This window comes from Arachis ipaensis, chromosome B03, assembly GCF_000816755.2.
Source record: "Arachis ipaensis cultivar K30076 chromosome B03, Araip1.1, whole genome shotgun sequence".
NCBI lineage: Eukaryota > Viridiplantae > Streptophyta > Magnoliopsida > Fabales > Fabaceae > Arachis > Arachis ipaensis.
This window is the reverse complement of record NC_029787.2, coordinates 93404369-93422957: the sequence shown is the minus strand read 5'-3', so window position 1 is coordinate 93422957 and position 18589 is coordinate 93404369. Positions and strand designations below refer to the sequence as shown.

General features: G+C 39.9%; 1 protein-coding gene across 1 annotated transcript; it reads right to left on the bottom strand.

The window, feature by feature from the left end:
* Nucleotides 15563-16456, bottom strand: LOC107633396. Its single transcript, XM_016337032.1, has one exon. It carries the CDS (start codon nucleotides 16454-16456, stop codon nucleotides 15563-15565), a length of 894 nt encoding a protein of 297 aa, XP_016192518.1.

The window sequence follows — 18589 nt, the reverse complement described above, 5'->3', positions numbered from 1 at the left end:
AGAAGGATGTTTAGTGGTTGGAGTTGCAAATCAAGACTCATCGAGGTTGAGATTTCAAGAGCTAGATGCAAGGGTTGTACTGGTGATCAATTGGTTGGGTCTAAAAGAAGAATTTGGTACTTCATTGAGAATTCGGATTGCTTGCCACCCAGTTAGAACAGTGATGATCCACTTAAAGACGGGTGTAGAAACAAGATTTGGGATCCCGGCATACAAGATGATCCACTTTGAGAGCTCAAAGCGTGTGAAGAACTTCATCATGGCTTGGTGAATTCACTTGGAAATGTTAGAGCTTATTGGAAGTCCAAGCATTGGTAAAAGTTTCAAGATGAGTTCAAGCACAAGCCACCATGACAAGGAGCTCACCAAATGTCCAACTTAAGGACTTTAACTAAAAGTGCTAGGTGGGAGACACCCCACCATGGTAACTTCTTTCTATTTTCTCTTTATTTATATTGGTAATAAATTGAATTTTTATTTTTAGTTAGGATTATTGAGTTTAAGCTGTGGTTCTACTTATTTAATAAAGTTTGGCATTATTCTGGTAGCTTGTTAGTTTATAAAAAAAAAGGGGCTGTCACGCGTGCGCATCACCGGCGAGTACGCGTTGATGCCCAAATTTGGTTCGTCCCCAAACTGTGCTGGAACGGCGCGACAACGGCCTGGACAGAGAGTTGTGCTAGGACCGCGCTGGTGGGGTGCTGGGTGCACAACCCAACCCATGCGTGCACGTCACTGATGCGTACGCATCACTTGCGTTTTTTACCACCCACACATAAGCGTGGACGATGCGTGCACGTCGACGCCAATATTCTGATGATTCAGTACTAAAACTCGAGAGTTGTGTGGGTACTGTGCGCGTGTTGTGCGACAAGCACACTTCACCTCCACGCATATGCATGGCTGACGCGTACGCTTCACCTACTAATTTCTACTTATTACGCGTACGCGTGACCGACGCGTACGCGTCGACCCCTCATTCTGCAATCCACGCGTACGCGTGGATGACGCTTACGCTTCGCTTCTTCTTTTACTTTCTTCATCTTTCTTCTCTCCTTTCTTCTTCTTTCTTCTCTCGTTCTTCTTTATTTCTACCTTTCTTCTTCTTTATTTCTTTAACCTCTCATCATTATCCTCCTTCATTCTCTTTTGCTTATTACATTGGCATACTTTCATTCATTGCATTTTAACTTTGTGCATGTTTTTATTTTCTTTTCTGAGTTTGCAATTTTTCCATTGGTGTTGAATTTTTTTACTCACTTGTTGCATATTCTTGCATTGTTTTGGTGCTTAGTGACTTGTTTTACATTATTGGGTGATATTATTTATAGGTCAATGCTAATCTTTTATGACAATTGTATTCCTTTTGTATTGATATGAATTTATGTTGTCTTTCATTACCCACTCTCTCTCTCCCTCATTAGTGCAATTCTTGCACTATTGATATGCCATGTGCCTATATTGTCTTCTCACTTACATGTTGTAGCTACCGTGTAGTTGAGAACCTCATTATTATTTGGCATTAGCCCACTCATATTTTATTTATTTGCATATCTTTGTTTGTGGGTTATTCTTCTTCCTTTTTCTCTTCTTTCAGGATGGCCACCAAGAAGGGGAACAGAACACTTCTACGTGGGGGGACAAACAAGTCCCGTTGTCTACTCTTTGGAAAAAGCATCAGTTGTAACAATCCATCCACTTGCACATCTTTATATGCACCGAGGACGGTGCAATCTTTAAGTGTGGGGAGGTCGATACCGACTTCCGTGGGTAACTACTCTTTTTTCAATACCAATTCTTAATCTTCTTTGTTAGTCAGTGTTGCATTGCATGATAGATTGCATGTGTAGTTAATTGCTTGCATTTAGGTACTACTTGGTTGGAATGATGAATTCTTTTCCAAGAAACTGTTCTATAGCATTTCACTAATTTGAATTAAAATTTTTGTTGAACTTGCTTGAAGAAATTTATTTTGGAACATGATTTAGAGCTCGAACACATAAAACCAGTGAGATTTTAAACTTATTTGATTGGTTGCATCTTATCAACCAATGTTTTATTTTGGTGTGTGTTGTTCTCTCTAAAATTGTGATCTTTGTCTTGCTTGATTCTATATTTCCATTATTTGATGTATGCATGCACCTACGTGATTAAGGCCTTTGTTTCACTATAGCTCACATACCCATATGACCTTACCCTTTCATTATCCTTTGCAAACCAATGTTGAGCCTATTTTGCCCTAATTTTTTTCTTTACTTTAGTACATCATTAACTCTAAGCAAAAAATAATGAATGACCTTAATTTGAACCCTTGGTTAGCTTAGACTAATGAGATGTACATGAATTAAGTGTAGGAAAATTAGATTTGGGGAATAATTGGTTAGGGAATTGGGTATTTTATACTCTTATATGAAAATGTGAAAACAGTTTAGGCACTTGTTCATGCACCCAGCACATTAATCATATACATTAACTCACTGAAAAAAAAATAGAAAGAAAAAAAAAGAAGAGAAAAAATATGAATAATAAGGAAAAAAAGAAAAAAGAGAAAAAAAATAAAAAAGGGACAAAATGCCCCAAAGTAAATGGTGATAGCAATGCATATGTACTGTACTCAAAATTGGGATGCATGAATATGTGGGAAACATAGTTAATGGGTGGTTAGATTTTATATTCTAATCACATGGATTGTCTTAAGTTAGGTGAAAAGTTTATGTTAATTAAGGATTCAAATTTTAGTCCACTTGACCAAATACAATCCTACCTTGACACTAACCCCATTACAACCCTTAAAAATCCTCTTGATATGTGTATTCGTGCATTAAATTTTTGTTGGTTGGTAGAAGAGCAAGCCTTGGAAAGCAAGGTTAGTAGAGAATTGAGAGAATCGAACCTTAAACACTTGAGTGATTAGAGTGTAAACACTTCCGGTGAGGGTTCGATGCTCGATTCTTTGTTCACAGCTTTCACGAGCTTTCTTCTTGCAAGTCTATTTGTACTTTATTTTATGATTTGAATTAGTGAGATCTAGTTCATATTTGTTCTTGAGAGATTGATTTACTTTTAACCAAGTAGGTAAAAGCATTTTCACATGTAGTTGCATCCATATAGATAAGTTGCATTTAATAAGTCCTACCATCCCTCTTAAATCTTTTGGTTCTCTTGAGCTTAGCATGAGGCCATGCTAATTTTTAAGTGTGGGAATATTGATAAACCACTATTTTACGATTTATTTTGTCTTGAATTGAGTGGATTTTATCTATTATTCTCAAATTTATTCATATAATTCGCATGTTTTACATTTTCCTTCCTAATTTTGTGCTATGATTGAAAACATACTTCTTTTACCTTAAATTTGCTAATTTTAATCTTTTCTTATTACCATTCGATGCCGTGATATGTTGTTAAGTGTTTTCAGGGTCTATAGGGCAGGAATGGCTTAGAGGATGAAAAAGAAGCATGCAAAAGTGGACAGAACACAAGAAACTAAAGATTTTGGAATCTGGCAGCGACGCGTACGCATGGACGACGCGTACGCGTGATTGGTGCATTCGACAGATGATGCGCATGCGTGGCTGACGCCTACGCATGGCCAGTGAAAAGTCCAGCGATGCATACGCGTGGCTGACGCATACGCGTCACAGAGCGTCACATGCTGCATTAAACAAAATTCGCTGGGGACGATTTTTGGGCTGTGATGAACCCCATTTTTAGGGTTTATCTTGTGTTAAATTTAGAGGGTTTTGTCAACTTTTCTCTCATTTATTCACTAACATAGCATGATTTTGTAAATTCTCCTTTAATTGTGCTTAAGAGTGAAAACATATTTTTTAGGTCTTAAAATAGCTAAATTTAATTCACCTTGATTCCATTAGATGCCTTGATATGTTTGTTAAGTGATTTTAGGTTTAGGAGGCAAAGATTGGATTGAGGGAATGAAGAAAAAGCATGTAGAAATGGAGAACTCATGAAGAAATGAAGAAATCGCAAAGTTGTCAATTCTGACCTCTTCGCACTTAATCGATCATAACTTGAGCTACAGAGGTCCAAATGAGGCAGTTCCAGTTGCGTTGGAAAGCTAACATCCGGGACTTCAAAATGATATAAAATTTGCCATAGTTTTCTGGCGTTTAGAGACCCGTACATGTGATGTATGCGTATGCGTGGGAAGCTGCACGTGGCTCACTAAAGGCAACTCGTGGCCAGCGATTTCTGAAGCATTTTGGACCCAATCCAACTCATTTCTGATGCTATTTATTCCAAGGATTGAAAAGGGATGAACCAATTAGTTAGTTAATTAGTTTTAGTTTAGTTTTTAAGAGGCTTTAGTTAGTTTCTAGAGAGAGAAGCTCTCTCTTCTCTCTAGAATTAGGATTAAGTTTAGATCTAGATCTACTTCCTCTTCTCTTGCTTAATTTCCTTTTTCATCTTTAATTGTTTCCTTGTAGTTGTAGCATTCCACTTCTCTTATAGTTTCTTTGTATTGTTAGTTGTAGTTTATGAATTCTTTTGTAGATTTACGTTTCTTCTTCAATGCAATCTGTAAGTTTTTTGTTGTTTCATAATTGTTTTTCTTTTCTATTGTTAATCTCTTGCTTTTGTATTTGTAGATTCCTTTAATTCTTGCAATTAATAATGTTTGCCTTTATTGCCTTCTATGTGTTTGTTAAAATATTTCTTCTAGTTATGAGGTAGATTTTGTTCCTCTTGGCTTTGGAGTAATTGGTGACTCTTGAGTTATCTAATTCCTTTGTTGATTGATAATTGGAAGTTGCTAATTGACTTGAATGTCACTAAAGGTAGTCTTTCATCTAGATTTAGCTAGGACTTGTGATATCAAGTTAATTCCTCCACTTGACTTTCCTTCATAGTTAGAGGTTAACTAAGTGGGAGCAATACACAATTCTCATCTCAATTGATGATGATAACTAGGATAGGACTTCTAGTTCTCATACCTTGCCAATAGCTCTCTTAGTTGTTAGTCTATTTCTTTTGCTATTTACAATTCTTGTTTCTTATCTCAAAAACCCCAAAGATACTTCATAGCCAATAACAAGAACACTTTATTGCAATTCCTAGGGAGAACGACCCGAGGTTTGAATACTTCGGTTATTTCCATTGGGGTTTGTTTTAGTGACAACCAAATTTTTTATTAAAGGAATTATTTGTTGGTTTAGAACTATGCTTGCAACGAGATTTCATTTGTGAAATTCTAAACCACACACACAATTTTCCTCTCATCAGGCTACTTTTGACCCAGTTTCAGGTCCGAAAATAGAGATTAGAGGCTGCAGAGTGGAGTTGGAAGGAGGAATCATTCACTTCTCATTCATTCACACTTTAGGTTTAGATGTAGGTTTTCTAGAGAGAGAGGAGAGCCTCTCTCTCTCTAGGTTTTAGGGTTTTTAGTTTTATTTCTTCTCTAATTCAGATTTCTATCTTGTTTTAATTTAGTTTCTCTTCTACATTCTATTATTCTAGCATCTTAGTTTATTTTCTCTTGTTGACGTCTTTACTTTCCCAATTTAATTTATGAACTCTTCATGTTAGATTCAACTTCCTTTTTAATGCAATTTGAGGTATTTCATGTTTATTGCTTCTTTCTTCATTTGTTATTATTGATTCCTTGCAATTATTGGTCTTAGATTTTACATTCTCTTATTACTTTCCTATGTTTTTATTTTGCGTCTTCCAAGTGTTTGATAAAATGCTTGATTTTGATTTTAAATTAGCTTTTTGTATTCTTAGCTTGGATTATGTAATTTGGAGATTCTTGAATTGTCAAAGTCACTTGTTGGTTGGTGATTAAAAGTTGCTAGTTGGCTTGAGCTTCACTAACTCTAGTCTTTGATTAGGACTTGTGAACTCAAGTTGATTTGCTCACTTGACTTACCTTCAATTGTTAGAGGTTAACTAAGTGAGAGCAATTTGAAATTACCATCACAATTGACAATGATAATGAGGATAGGAATTCCGATTATCAACCTATGCTAGGACTCTTCTTAGTTGTTAGTTATTCTCTTGTTATTTACATTCCTTGCTTATTAAACTCAAATCCCAAAAAGATACAATCTCATAACCAATAATAAACATACTTCCCTGTAATTCCTTGAGAGACGACCTGAGGTTTGAATACTTTGGTTAATTTTTATTGGGTTTGTATTTGTGACAAACAATCTAAAAGTTAATTGAGGTTTAATTGTCAGTTTAGAACTATACTTGTAACGCGATAATTTTTTTGAAAATCTTTACCGACATTTTTCCTCCATCAGGTGGCTCAAGCGATATTAACCTCTGAATTATTTGAGGCAGGGAGGATGGATCTCCTTACAATCTCAAACCATCCCTTAGCTTCAGGGATAAGGTCTCCTCTTCTAATATACCTCGGCTTTTTATCTGAGTACCTCTCCCAATCAGCCCCTACAACACAGATGTCGTTCACGATTTCCTCACAATCAGGATCACCACTCATTCTTGAATGATAACTAACCTCTTCAAAGGGTCTTGATCTCAGCTGAAGAACCTTCATGGTGGTGTTGGGGCTGAAATCAATTTCCACCCCTCTTACATAGCTCTTAAAAGTGGGAGCCTTCATGGTGTCTTCTCTTACCACATTAGCGTAGAACTCCTTGATAAGAGTTGTGTTTATTCTTATGAGTGGATCCGTGAGCAATTTTCACCTCCTCCTTTCAATCTTTTCTTTTATCTCTGGGCATTCGTCCTTTTTGAGTTGGAAAGCTAGCTCTGGCAATATCTCCTTCGGTTCCATCCAACTAAATTGGATTTCATGGAACACGGACTTAAACTTCCAATCATCAAAAGGGATGTCTTCCACATGTTTCTATCCTTTTCGTCTCTTCGAACTTGATGATGCCATAGGTGAGGAACCGAATAGAAAGGGTATAGGTGTGGAAGGTTGTGTGAGTATAGTGTATTAAGGAGATGAAATAAAGACAGAGTTGAAGTGTAGAAGAGTTGAAGTGTAGGGGTGAATATGGGGTTCGGTCACCTAGAGTGAGAACTATTTATATTGGAAGGTGGTGGGTAAATGAAGGGTATAGATTGATGTTGTGTGGTGAGAATGGATGGTGTGTATGCGAAGTGGCATGGATACAAGGATCACCACTTTATGAGGTGGTTGGGTTCGGTCTTCAAGAGTGGAAGCTATGACATATTCAACTATCCAATGCTTGCATGGTAACACTTCCTAAGGAACACCATTCAAGAATATGTGCCTAGCCCTTCATAGAGTAGCCGAATCATCCCCCTTCCTTGACTTGTCATTTCTATCCATTTCTTCCTTCATTTCCCTATTCAATATAAGAAATAAATTAAATTCAATTGGTGGCGGCAAAATGAAATGTATTAACTAATTTTTAAATTTTTCATCAATTTGTCAAAATAAAACAAGAACTAAGTATTACTCATGAACTAAAATCAACTTGACTCCTTATGAATATGCGGATACCCTTGGTGAACACCAAACTTAGTTTTTGGTCATGTGGTGCAAGGAAAAATGATTAAATTCCTAAGATATACAATTTATGAACCTTATGTACCATCTTAGGTACCTTGCACACCAAACTTGTTGTCCACTATGTGTTTTACGCAAGAATTCAATTAAGTGCTTGTCACTTTTGATTTAATGATCATGGGTAGTACTTTATTATCTACTGTCAAAGCTTAAACGAAAAAGGATATAAAGCATGGGTTGCCTCCCATGAAGTACTTCTTTAACGTCATTAGCTTGACGGTTTGCTCTTGTCAGAGCGGTTGGTAGTGTCTCAGGTCTTCTCCTCTCATGGTGAATATATCTCCACTTTCTTCTTTGAGAATTTCTACATGCTCTAAGGAGAGGACTCTATTGATTGTGTAAACTTGAGATAGCTGAGATGGAATTATAAGAAAATGAGGTGGGATTAGTGGGTGGTGAATTGATATCACTCTGTCCCCTGGAGAGAAGTCCTCTGTAAGGATTTTCTTGTTTTTTCACCCTTTTGGCACCTTCTTCTCAAATCTCTCTTCTCTTTCAAGTGGTGCTTCAGTGATTTTTGTGTCAGGAGGGTCCTTGTTGATTGTCCCCTTTGAATCTTTTGGTTCAAGCTCCTCCTTGGATCTTTTAGGTTGCTGTACCACTTGTATTCCCTGTTTTTCCATCAGAGAAGCCTTCAGAGGTTCTAATTATGGTTCATTACTTGCTTCCTCCAAGATTGCTTCCTCATGATCATCCTTCAGGCCTCTGTTCTCTTGTTCAGAATTATGTGATGGTTTAAAGACATGAAAGATCAGTTGTTCGTCATGTATTCTCAACATTAGCTCCCCTTTCTCAACATTTATGAGTGCTTTGCTGTAGCTAAGAATGGTCTCTCTAGAATGATGGGATGAAGATAGCTTTCTTCCATCTCAAGAACAACAAAGTCTGTAGGGAGGAAGTACCTCCCTACCTTCACCAGCACATTTTTTACCACTCCTAATGCTTGTTTCTGGGTCTTGTCAGCCAACTGAAGGGTTATGTTGTGGGTTTCAACTCATTGATTTGCAGTTTCCTCATGAGAGACAGGGGCATTAAGTTTATACTTGCTCCAAGATCACAAAATCTTCTGTCAATCATTGTATCCCCTATAGCACAAGGGATATGGAAACTCCCTGGGTCCTTCTTCTTTGTAGGTAAGTTCTTCTGGATAAAGGCACTGCACTCTTTTGTCATCACTACTGTCTGTCCACCCTTCAAGGGATTCTTCTTGGTTAGCAACTCTTTCATGAATTTGATATATGAAAGCATTTGTTGGAGGGCTTCAATAAAGGGTATGTTGACATGGAGAGATTTAAATATGTCTAGAAACCTAGAATACTTCTTCTTTTTAGCACCACCCTTGAGCCTTTGAGGGAATGGTGCTTTTGGCACATAAGGTTTCAAGACTTCCTTCTCCATTGGATCCTCCCTCTGTGCAGGGTCATTTCCTTGTTTTGTCCCTTTCAATTTCTCCTTTGGAAACCTTTTGTTGTGTTCTGTTGGCCTGATAGCTTCTTCTTCTAAGATCTCTTCTCTCCTTAGAGTGATTGCCTTGCATTCCTCCCATCACCCATTCTTTATTTCTCCTCTTGTATTCTTCTCAATGTCACTTGAAAAGCTGTCTGTGGGTTTAGGAATTTACTGAAAAAGATATCCTACTTGATATTCAAGTTTTTTAATGGCAGCTCCTTGGTTTTGCATATTGGATCTTACTTCCTTCTTGAATGCCTTGTTGTCCTTAGACTCCTTGCAAAGTTCTTCAAGCAAAGCCTCAATCTGGGAGATTCTATCCTCAGATAATGATTGTGATGGTAGGTTGGAAAATGGAGGTTGTGGGTGGCTATTTTGTACTTGATATGGAGGCTTGAAGGAGGTGTTTTATAGGGCTTGATATGATTTTTGGTTGGAGTGTTGATAAGTGGAGTTGTTGTGATGGTTGGAGTTTTGAGGCCTATGGTCTTGGGTTTGGCTTTGCTGGCTTCCCCACCTAAAGTTTGGGTGATTCTTCCAACCAGGATTGTAGGTTTTGGAGTGTGGATCATAGGGTTGTCTTGATGAGTTTCCAACATAATTGGCTTGCTCCCAATCACCTCTTTCCTCTGTGCTCACCCCTTCTTGAGTTGGTGGTTAAGTATTAACTGCTGCAACCTGATTTCTCTCCATCTGCTTAGTGAGATCTGCTAATTGCTTGGTAATCAACTTGTTCTGAGCTAGCAATGCATCCATATGGCTTAACTCTATTACTCCTCTGTTGGTGTTCCGTTCTGAGGCATAGAAGTACTCATTATTAGCCATTATTTCAATGATATCTATGGCCTCTTTTGTGGTCTTTTTGGTATTGAGAGAGCCTCCTGAAGAGTGGTTCAGGGCCTTCTTTGCTTCTCTAGAAAGACCTTCATAGAAAATGTACAGCTGCACCCATTCGTTGAACATATCAGGGGTGCATCTTCTTGTTAGCTCCTTATATCTTTCCCAGGCTTCATACAAAGTTTCTCCATCTAGCTGTCTGAAGGTTTGCACCTCCATTCTCAGCTTGATTATCCTCTGTGGAGGGTAAAACTTTGTTAGAAACTTTTTGACAACATCCTCCCAGGTGGTAAAACTCTCCTTAGGAAAGGATTCAAGCCACTTAGATGCTTTGTCCCTAAGAGAAAAGGGAAACAAGAGCAGTCTATAGGTGTCAGGATGAACACCATTGACTTTCACAGTGTCACATATTCTCAAGAATGTCGTTAGATGTTGGCTGGGGTCTTCCTGGGCACTTCCTCTGAATGAACAATTATTTTGAACCAAGGTGATAAGCTGAGGTTTTAGCTCAAAGTTGTTGGCATGAATGGTTGGTTTTAGGATACTGCTTCCATAATTTTCTGGGTTTGGATTGATGAAAGAGCCTAAGACTCTTCTCTCCTATCCAACATGATTTCCAGCACCCTCTCCAACATGATTGTGTACTTCTTCCTCCATGGTATCGTCTAGATCTTCTTCCACCTCTTCCTCGCCAACTATTCCTTTACCTCTTGCTTCCCTCCTTAATCTAAGGAAGGTCCTCTCAGGTTCAGATTCAAAAGAGGTTGTAGCTCCTCTTCTTCTACCTGTCATACACACAGCAAAGCAAACACAAAAAAACAAGTGAAGGAATCACTATTGTTAAGAGTTGTGGTTAGAGTGATTGGCGCAAATTATCAAACAGTTAGTGGATTAGTGTATGAGTATGTACACAACAATGAAAAGTAATTGAAATTGCTGAAAATGAAAGTAAACAAACTGAAATGAACTAAACAACAAAAGAAAAGAAAAGCGTTCAATCTAGTTATCCTCTGATTTAATCATTGTCAATGCAAAATCAATCCCTGGCAATGGCGCCATAAACTTGATAACGAAAAATCTGTCTCTCAACAAATTCCCTTTGGCAAGTATACCGAATTTGTCGTCAAGTAAAAACTCACAGTAGAGTGAGGTCGAATTCCACAGGGATTGATTGGTTGAGCAATTTTAATCAGAGTAATGGTCTAGTTGAACTAAACAGAATTGAATTGAGAATTACAGAAATTAAATGCCGGAAAATATAAATAGCAAGAAATGTAAATGACGGAAAAGTAAATAGCTGAATATAAATTGCAGAAAGTAAATCACATAAAGTAAATTGCAGAAAAGTAAATGGGAATAGGGGTGATGAGCATTAAAGTAAACAAAATATAGAGAATGGAAAGATAAGAATGGGGAAGCTCATTGGGTTCAAGAGATGTTGCATTCTCCAGATCAAGTTCATTCTCATCTCTTCCTCAATCCATGTAACTCATTGATCTCTTGGCAATCTTTAGGTGATTGAATCTCAATTCCTTGGCAATTCAATCTTTCTAAGCTTGAACAATTGCCTAATTCCTTGATCTAATTGCTCATGGAAAGAGATGAAGTGTGATCACTGATTATACCACATGTTTTTTTAGATCAAAGAATCGAGAGAATTATATGTCACTATATCCGTCCAACCCCCAATCTAGTCCAACATGAGAAAACATTTCTAGCATGATTTCTTCATTCCTCTTCCAAGGTTCCGAGGAAATCCAAGTATGAACAAGTTCTCTTCCGAGACAATTGCTCAATTGGATGAAGATCGAAAGCTTTCAAGTAAATGAAAGAGAATGAAAAGAAGAAGAATAATAAGAACTATGATTGATCCATTGAATTACAACAGAGATCTCTCCCCCAATGAAGTGGGGTTAGTTGATCATAGCTCTGGAAAATGAAATTGAAAATGTAAAGTGTATCTCGAAACAAACTGATTACAGAAAAGAGTAAATAGTGAGTGTTTACAATCCTGGATCCTTTCCAGGTTCCAATCTCTTTCTAGTTCAAAACTACTCCTATATATACTACTTCGCTGATCCTCAGTTGAGTCTGCAAGTATTTGGATGTGGGCCCTTGGCCTTAGTTGAAGCAGTTAATAAACTCATTGGGCTTTGCTCAGCTTGCTGGAGGAGTTTAAATTAGGTAGTAGTCACGTTAGTTAGGCCGTTAGTGTGAGTAACGTTTGATGTGTAAATTCCTGGCTCGAAGACGTTAGTGACACCAACGTGATCACTAACGTCCCAAAACCCCTTGAATCCATGTTACTACTGGCGTTAGTAGCACTAGCGTGGCCACTAACGCCACACCTTTGCCTAAGCCCACGTTAATGGTGGCGTTAGTAGGACTAACGTGGTCACTAACGCCACTCAATCTTCACCATCGCTAGTGTTAGTGGCATTAACGCCACCACTAACGCCAGGCCTTGCCCTTCTTCCACGTTAATGCCCACGTTGGTGGCATTAACGTGGCCACTAACGTGGCTTTCCTTGCCTTTACTTTAACCATCGAGGATGTTAGTGGTATCAACGCTACCACTAATGCCACAAGCTGCCCCTCTTCCACGTTAATGGCTCACGTTAGTGGCACTAACGTGGCTCTTTCTTGCCTCGAGGACGTTAGTGGTATCAACGCCACCATTAACACCACAAGCTGCTCCTGTTCCACGTTAATGGCTCACGTTAGTGGCACTAACGTGGCTCCTCTCTGCTTCTTCTTACCTAAAATCAATCAAATAATTTGCATCAAAGCCTTGCTCTAAGCATAAGGTAATGCATCATTCATTACATCATTTAATCTTTGCATTATTCTCATGAAGTTGTTTAGAATTCATAATATTTTATTGAATCAAGATATGAATGCATAACTCATTCAATTGCTTGATTATTACCTAAGAAAATGCATGAATCTAACCTAAAACATACTCAAAATAGTTTGTGAAACTAGCCAAGATGCCTTGGCATCAACGCGGCGCGCATGCAGCTCCCTGGCAGCACACCGGGGGCGTGGTGGAGCAGGCTTTGCAGATTATCAATGTGCTGTAGCAACACGGGGTGGCCGTGTTGGAGGCTGTCTGCATGCAGGGGATAGCTCTTCCACCCCAGTAAACAGCAAACGTTGCTCATGGCTCTATAAAAAGAGAGCCTCCCCACCCGCAGTATATGCATTAGAGCATTAGAGTGTGTTAGTGAAAGAAGGGTTGCTATTGGTTTTTGTTAGAGAGAAGAAGGAGCTTCGAGGAAACAAAGAAGAAGGGTGGGAAAAAATAGAAAAAAAAAATATTAGTTTGTATTTATTTTTAAAAATGGTATGTAATTATACGGCTCTGGAGAACATATTATAAATTATTTGGATCATCTTATACTTTTTAAATAAATATGCTAATATTTGTATATTAATAAATGAATATTTATTTATTTAATCTAATAAATATATTTTTGTTGATGCAGCCTAACAGAAATTTGTTGGTGCGTAACCTGGATTGCGATATTCGATCGTGAACCAGAAGTCCGTCATTCTTCGAAACCCTAGATAAAGCTAGGTTGGATTCGATGTATCAGAGACGCGGAGCCATTGGACACTTAAGAATCCATTAGGAGATACGTCAGATGTCAGATTTTTTGTTTGTTAGGGTCGACCCTATTCGCGGATAAGTCGACCACATACGCCCACGCGAAGTATCTACCGTTACTTCGCGATTTCAAGCGGATCCATACTTATAGTTGGGGATCAACATGTCTCGCACATCTTTACAGAGCACTATTCCATGCATCACGATATGATACAAAGGATATGGATGGCCCTCTTAATCTGTTGTTTATTTGGGCATGGGAGCGAATGCCGTGTATTGCGGCCGTACCGAGAAATATCCTTCCACCGGCTGAGATACCAGTTGCCATGAGGTAATAATTCTTATTTTAGTCATGCGTTATATTCACTATGCATGTTTGATTTGCGGTTACTTATGTAAATTTTTCAATGTATCATCTTTCAGGTGGAGTCATTCGGAACGGACCACAACGTGGTTATCGAAGACCGTAGCGAGATTTAGGCATGATATAGACTACATGGAGGAGGTAAATATTTATGGTTCTTTTTATTCCTATTTCCAAACGTTAATGTTAGGGTTCTAATATACCAATAATATGTGGCAGTTTGAGTGGCAGCCGTATGACAAATTGATCATACCCGACGAGTTACATAGACATCTTGAGGTGTGTGACATCGTTGCTCCGTTGTTATCGTTCGAGTGTATCGAATGGCACCCTGTGGACTGAGTGATGGGTCAGTTTGGGTATGCACAACCTCCCCGCGAGAAGCAAGAAAAATTCCAGTGGACCAGCATTGCATCGCTCTTAGCGGAGTGGGGCAATAGGCGAAACAATCGGTTGCGGGATCTGCACCCCCTTCCGACCTAGGACTTTATACCGACGGTGGATTTCCGGGATTAGTAAGTTGGATCGTATGGACATATGCTGATGTTGTCGGAGTATGTTCCTCAACATCCGCAGCAACCTGCACCACATCCACCTACACCTCAGGGTCCACCTCAGCATGCAATATTTGAGACGTTTCCTTATTATATACCACAGCCACCGGAACACAGTCATGGTAGCCATCACACTCACCACAGTGAGTCCAGCCACCACAGACGTCGCAGTCAGCATAGTAGGCACAGTCAGCACAGTAGGCATGGTCAGCATAGCCAGCACTCTCAGCACAGCCAGCACTCTTAGCAGAGCCAACACTCTCAGCACAGCCACCACTCTCAGGATAGCCACCAGGGTCACTCCGGCCAGCTTCATCAGCCCATACTTACCATTCTTTCCGGTCATGAATTGTTTGACTTTTCGTCGCAGATTCCCGTCGACGCTCACGGAGATCAGCAACTACAGGATTGGGCCAACGCCGGTTTGGGTGGTTGGTCAGATTTTAGTGCTATGCCTTCACCGTCAGGGTCGGCTGATCCACATGGGGCATCGGTAGATATGAACCATGGTATACGGGGTCTTGCTTCTGACCACACGTCCGGGGGTGCGTCGTGTGATAGTGGTTTCATCCAGCCACAGTGGGCATTCGTGGTTGTTGACGAGTATAACCCCGGTGCATCTGCTCCAGCAGAGGCAGGGGGGTCGGCCGCTCCAGCAGAGGCAGGTGGGTCGGCAGCTCCGGGTGTGGATGACTCAGTTCAAGGTCACCCGTATGACCTACAGACGGAGCAAAATCTACCTGATAGGTATACTCTGGCGCGGTTCGGTCAAGGCATGATGGGTAAGGGACTGAACTGGTTGGTGGGAAAGAAGTGAGCTTGGGTTTAGGATTTTTAGATTTAATATTACGAATTAAGTTAATATAATTCGTAGTTAATCTTTTTGTATGTTGAGGTATGTAATTCATAGTTAATGTTTTTGTATGATGACCTATGTAATTCGTAGTTAATCTTTTGTATATTTACTTTGTAGTTAATCTTTTGTATAATATTAAGCTAACATTAACTGACAAAATACGAATTTAAAAATGCAAACACGATGAAAATAAAAATACAAAATGCAAATTTAAAAATACCAACAAAGACCTAGGTACTAGCATCGTCACCAGCACCACTCGGTCCAGGACGCTGAGGACATCGACTCCGACTATGACCTTGAGCACCACAAAGACGGCATATCCGAGGACCACGCATGTCGCGTGAGTCCATTTCATTCAAGTATCGGTCAATTTGGGGCGACCATTTGACGTTCGCCTCAAGGCGGGATTAGCGACCAATGTAGGTCCCTCATAAGCAAGCCATGTCTCGGGATCACCTAATGGTATGAACTCAAATCTATATACCTTACAAACCTCTGTCAACTTGTACACATCATGTACATACAACTGCCAATAGAGACGCTGGTTAGCACAGCAAGCAATAACATGGTGACATGGTAGTCGTTCCACCTGAAAGTGTCCACAGTCACACGCCCGTCGTGCAAGATCAACAACTATCACTTTTTTGCTAGTCATTTCGTATACCTCAAACACCTCATTTCGTCTATCAAACCGATGCACAACTATATTCCCAGTCTGTTGCATATTTGCTTCAATCCGCTGCTGTGCAAATACGGAGTAAGTAAATCCAGCATGCTTGCGTTCGTGAGTCTCGGCACTTTTTCGCGTAAAAAGTTCATTTAACCGATAATATATTGCTCGGACCAGCGCCAACACAGGTAGATTACGGGCACCCTTCAACACTAAGTTAATGGACTCGACAAGGTTCCTCGTTATATGGCCCCATCGATGTCCCTCGTCGAATGCCAATACCCAATGTCTGAGTCCAATGGCATCACACCACTTGGCATATGCCTCGCCTCGCTCTTCCAACCTCTTATAGTTGATATTGTACTCCTCCACCGTTCTCGAATACCCTATATTGACAACAAGTTTTTGCAAGTGAGGGACTTTGAATTCCCTTAGGAAGTTGCTGCCGATGTGCCTTATACAAAACATCCACCATGCTCTTGGAGGTTGCCAGTCACCTCCGGAACGATTTACTGCTGCCCGGATTGACTCATGTCGGTCTAAGATCATACCCACACCATCCTTTCTAACAACATGCATTCGCAGATTCCTAAGAAAGAAGTTTCACGCATCAGCTGTCTCCCCTTCCACCAAGGCAAAAGCGATAGGCACAATGTTCTGATTCCCATCTTGTGCAACAGCAACCAGAAGTGTACCTTTGTATTTTCTGTATAGGTGTGTTCCATCAACCTGAACTAGGGGCTTGCAATGCCTGAACGCCATAATGCATGGATTAAAACTCCAAAATACGCAATGAAGTATTTTTACACCGTGCGCCTCCTCATTCCCGTTGTATAGTGATCGTGTTTCTATTTGGACAATTGAACCAGGCATCTTCTGAACCATGACCGAGAACCACCACAACAAAGCTTGGTAAGAATCCTCCCAACCACAGAAAGCTTTGACTATGGACTTCTGCTTTGCCAACCAAGCCTTTTGGTAACTAATGGTATAGTTGAACCTTGACTAGACTTTTGCTATTATAGATTTCACCTTGATGGACGAGTCAGTCTCGACCAATGGCCTTATAGCCTCAGCAACTGTATCTGAGTCCAACTTGGAATGATCCTGTGAAATCGTTTCTATTGTGCACGTGTGCCTACCATTGTATCTGCATATCTCCCAACAATTTTTTTTCCGTATCAAGCTAGCTCGGATAAGCCAGTCGCACCCACGCCCATACATCTTGCATTTTGCATAGAACATCTGTGGCTCAGACTCATACACATTGTAGTCAACTCCTCTAGAGATAGTGTAACTTCTAATTGCTGCGACGACCGACTTTCTAAAACTGTATTTCATTCCAATCCGGAACTCCCCGTCCTCAGGATTAGCAACGCCTACAGAAAGCAAAAATCATCGTTCATTAATCAATCCAAAGTATAAATTAACAAGAACATATTATTCAGTCATCACGTACCTATGTTTGCATATTCGAGAAATTCTGGTGCATGCATGGCATCGAGATCCAAGTCACGTATAAACGGTGGAACGTTCATCAGTTGACTGCTCGAGGGATGAACTACTACATTCTCCACTGCTGCCTCAACTCCCACATCACCATCCTCGTCTTCGTCGCCGGCTTCATAAGTGGCTTCGAAGTCCTCTTCGCTGTCACTATTCATTCCTTCGTACACTGCAGCTCTATCATCCTCTATATCTAAATCATTTTGAATTCCTTCTGCCTCTATGTTTTCAAACTCAACATACAATTCAATCTGTGGCTGTCGCATTTGAGTCTGCTGGTGAATTTGGAATATATTTTGCATACTCGCTTCGTCAGTGATCGGCATGATATCAAACTATATTAGACCCCCAAAAACTACAACAGGATTCCGATACAGAATTCTGCTCACTCTCATTAACATACCGTTCTCCATGCTTTGACAGAGACCGTTCTGAAGCTCCATTAACATCATGGTGTATGAAACCACAAACGAAAATGGATTCTGGCTCACAAACCTCACTTCCTCATGAGTATTCCGTATTATCTCACCGTTGCAATACACTACCAAATTTGCAGTACCCTCTATTACACTACCAACACTCAAAGACCACTCAAAGCACACTCTTCTTCGGAATGAAAATGGTACAAAGCTTTGTCTTATATAGAGGTGAGCATTCAACACACCCCCCATGTGCTGCCAGCTTCAACCACCCAGGCGTCGCCACGTGTCAGCATGCCCCCTGCGTGCTGACTCAGCACCCCCCCCCACATGCTGCCTGGTTCAACCAACCAGGCCTCGCCATGTGTCAGCACGCCCCCCACGTGCTACCAGCTTCAGCCAACCAGCCCTCGCCACGTGTGCTCCACGCCCCCTGCGTGATGTATGTAGCACGCTCCCTGCGTGTTAGACCTGTCATCTAACACGTCCACCAAAGTGTAAATACACTTGCTACATCCATTTCTAACCAAAACACCACCCTTTACTCCATAACAAAATTCTTGAGCCACTGATTTTTGTAGAGATTATTCACAAAAGGGAGAAAAATAAAAATCCCTTAAGTTTCTACTCGTTTCCACAAATAAACGGAGATAAAAATTGTTGGGACTAAAATATCTGTTCTATAGAAATCTACTAAATTCCGTTAGAATAAAATTATTTAAATATTCTTATATAGATGATGTAAGTATATATTTAATTTTATTTTTTTTAGTTTTATTTAAAAATA

Bases quoted from the DNA above. Each gene is read 5' to 3' on its own strand.
- LOC107633396 (XM_016337032.1), bottom strand. From the start codon at position 16,456: ATGCATGTTGTTAGAAAGGATGGTGTGGGTATGATCTTAGACCGACAT.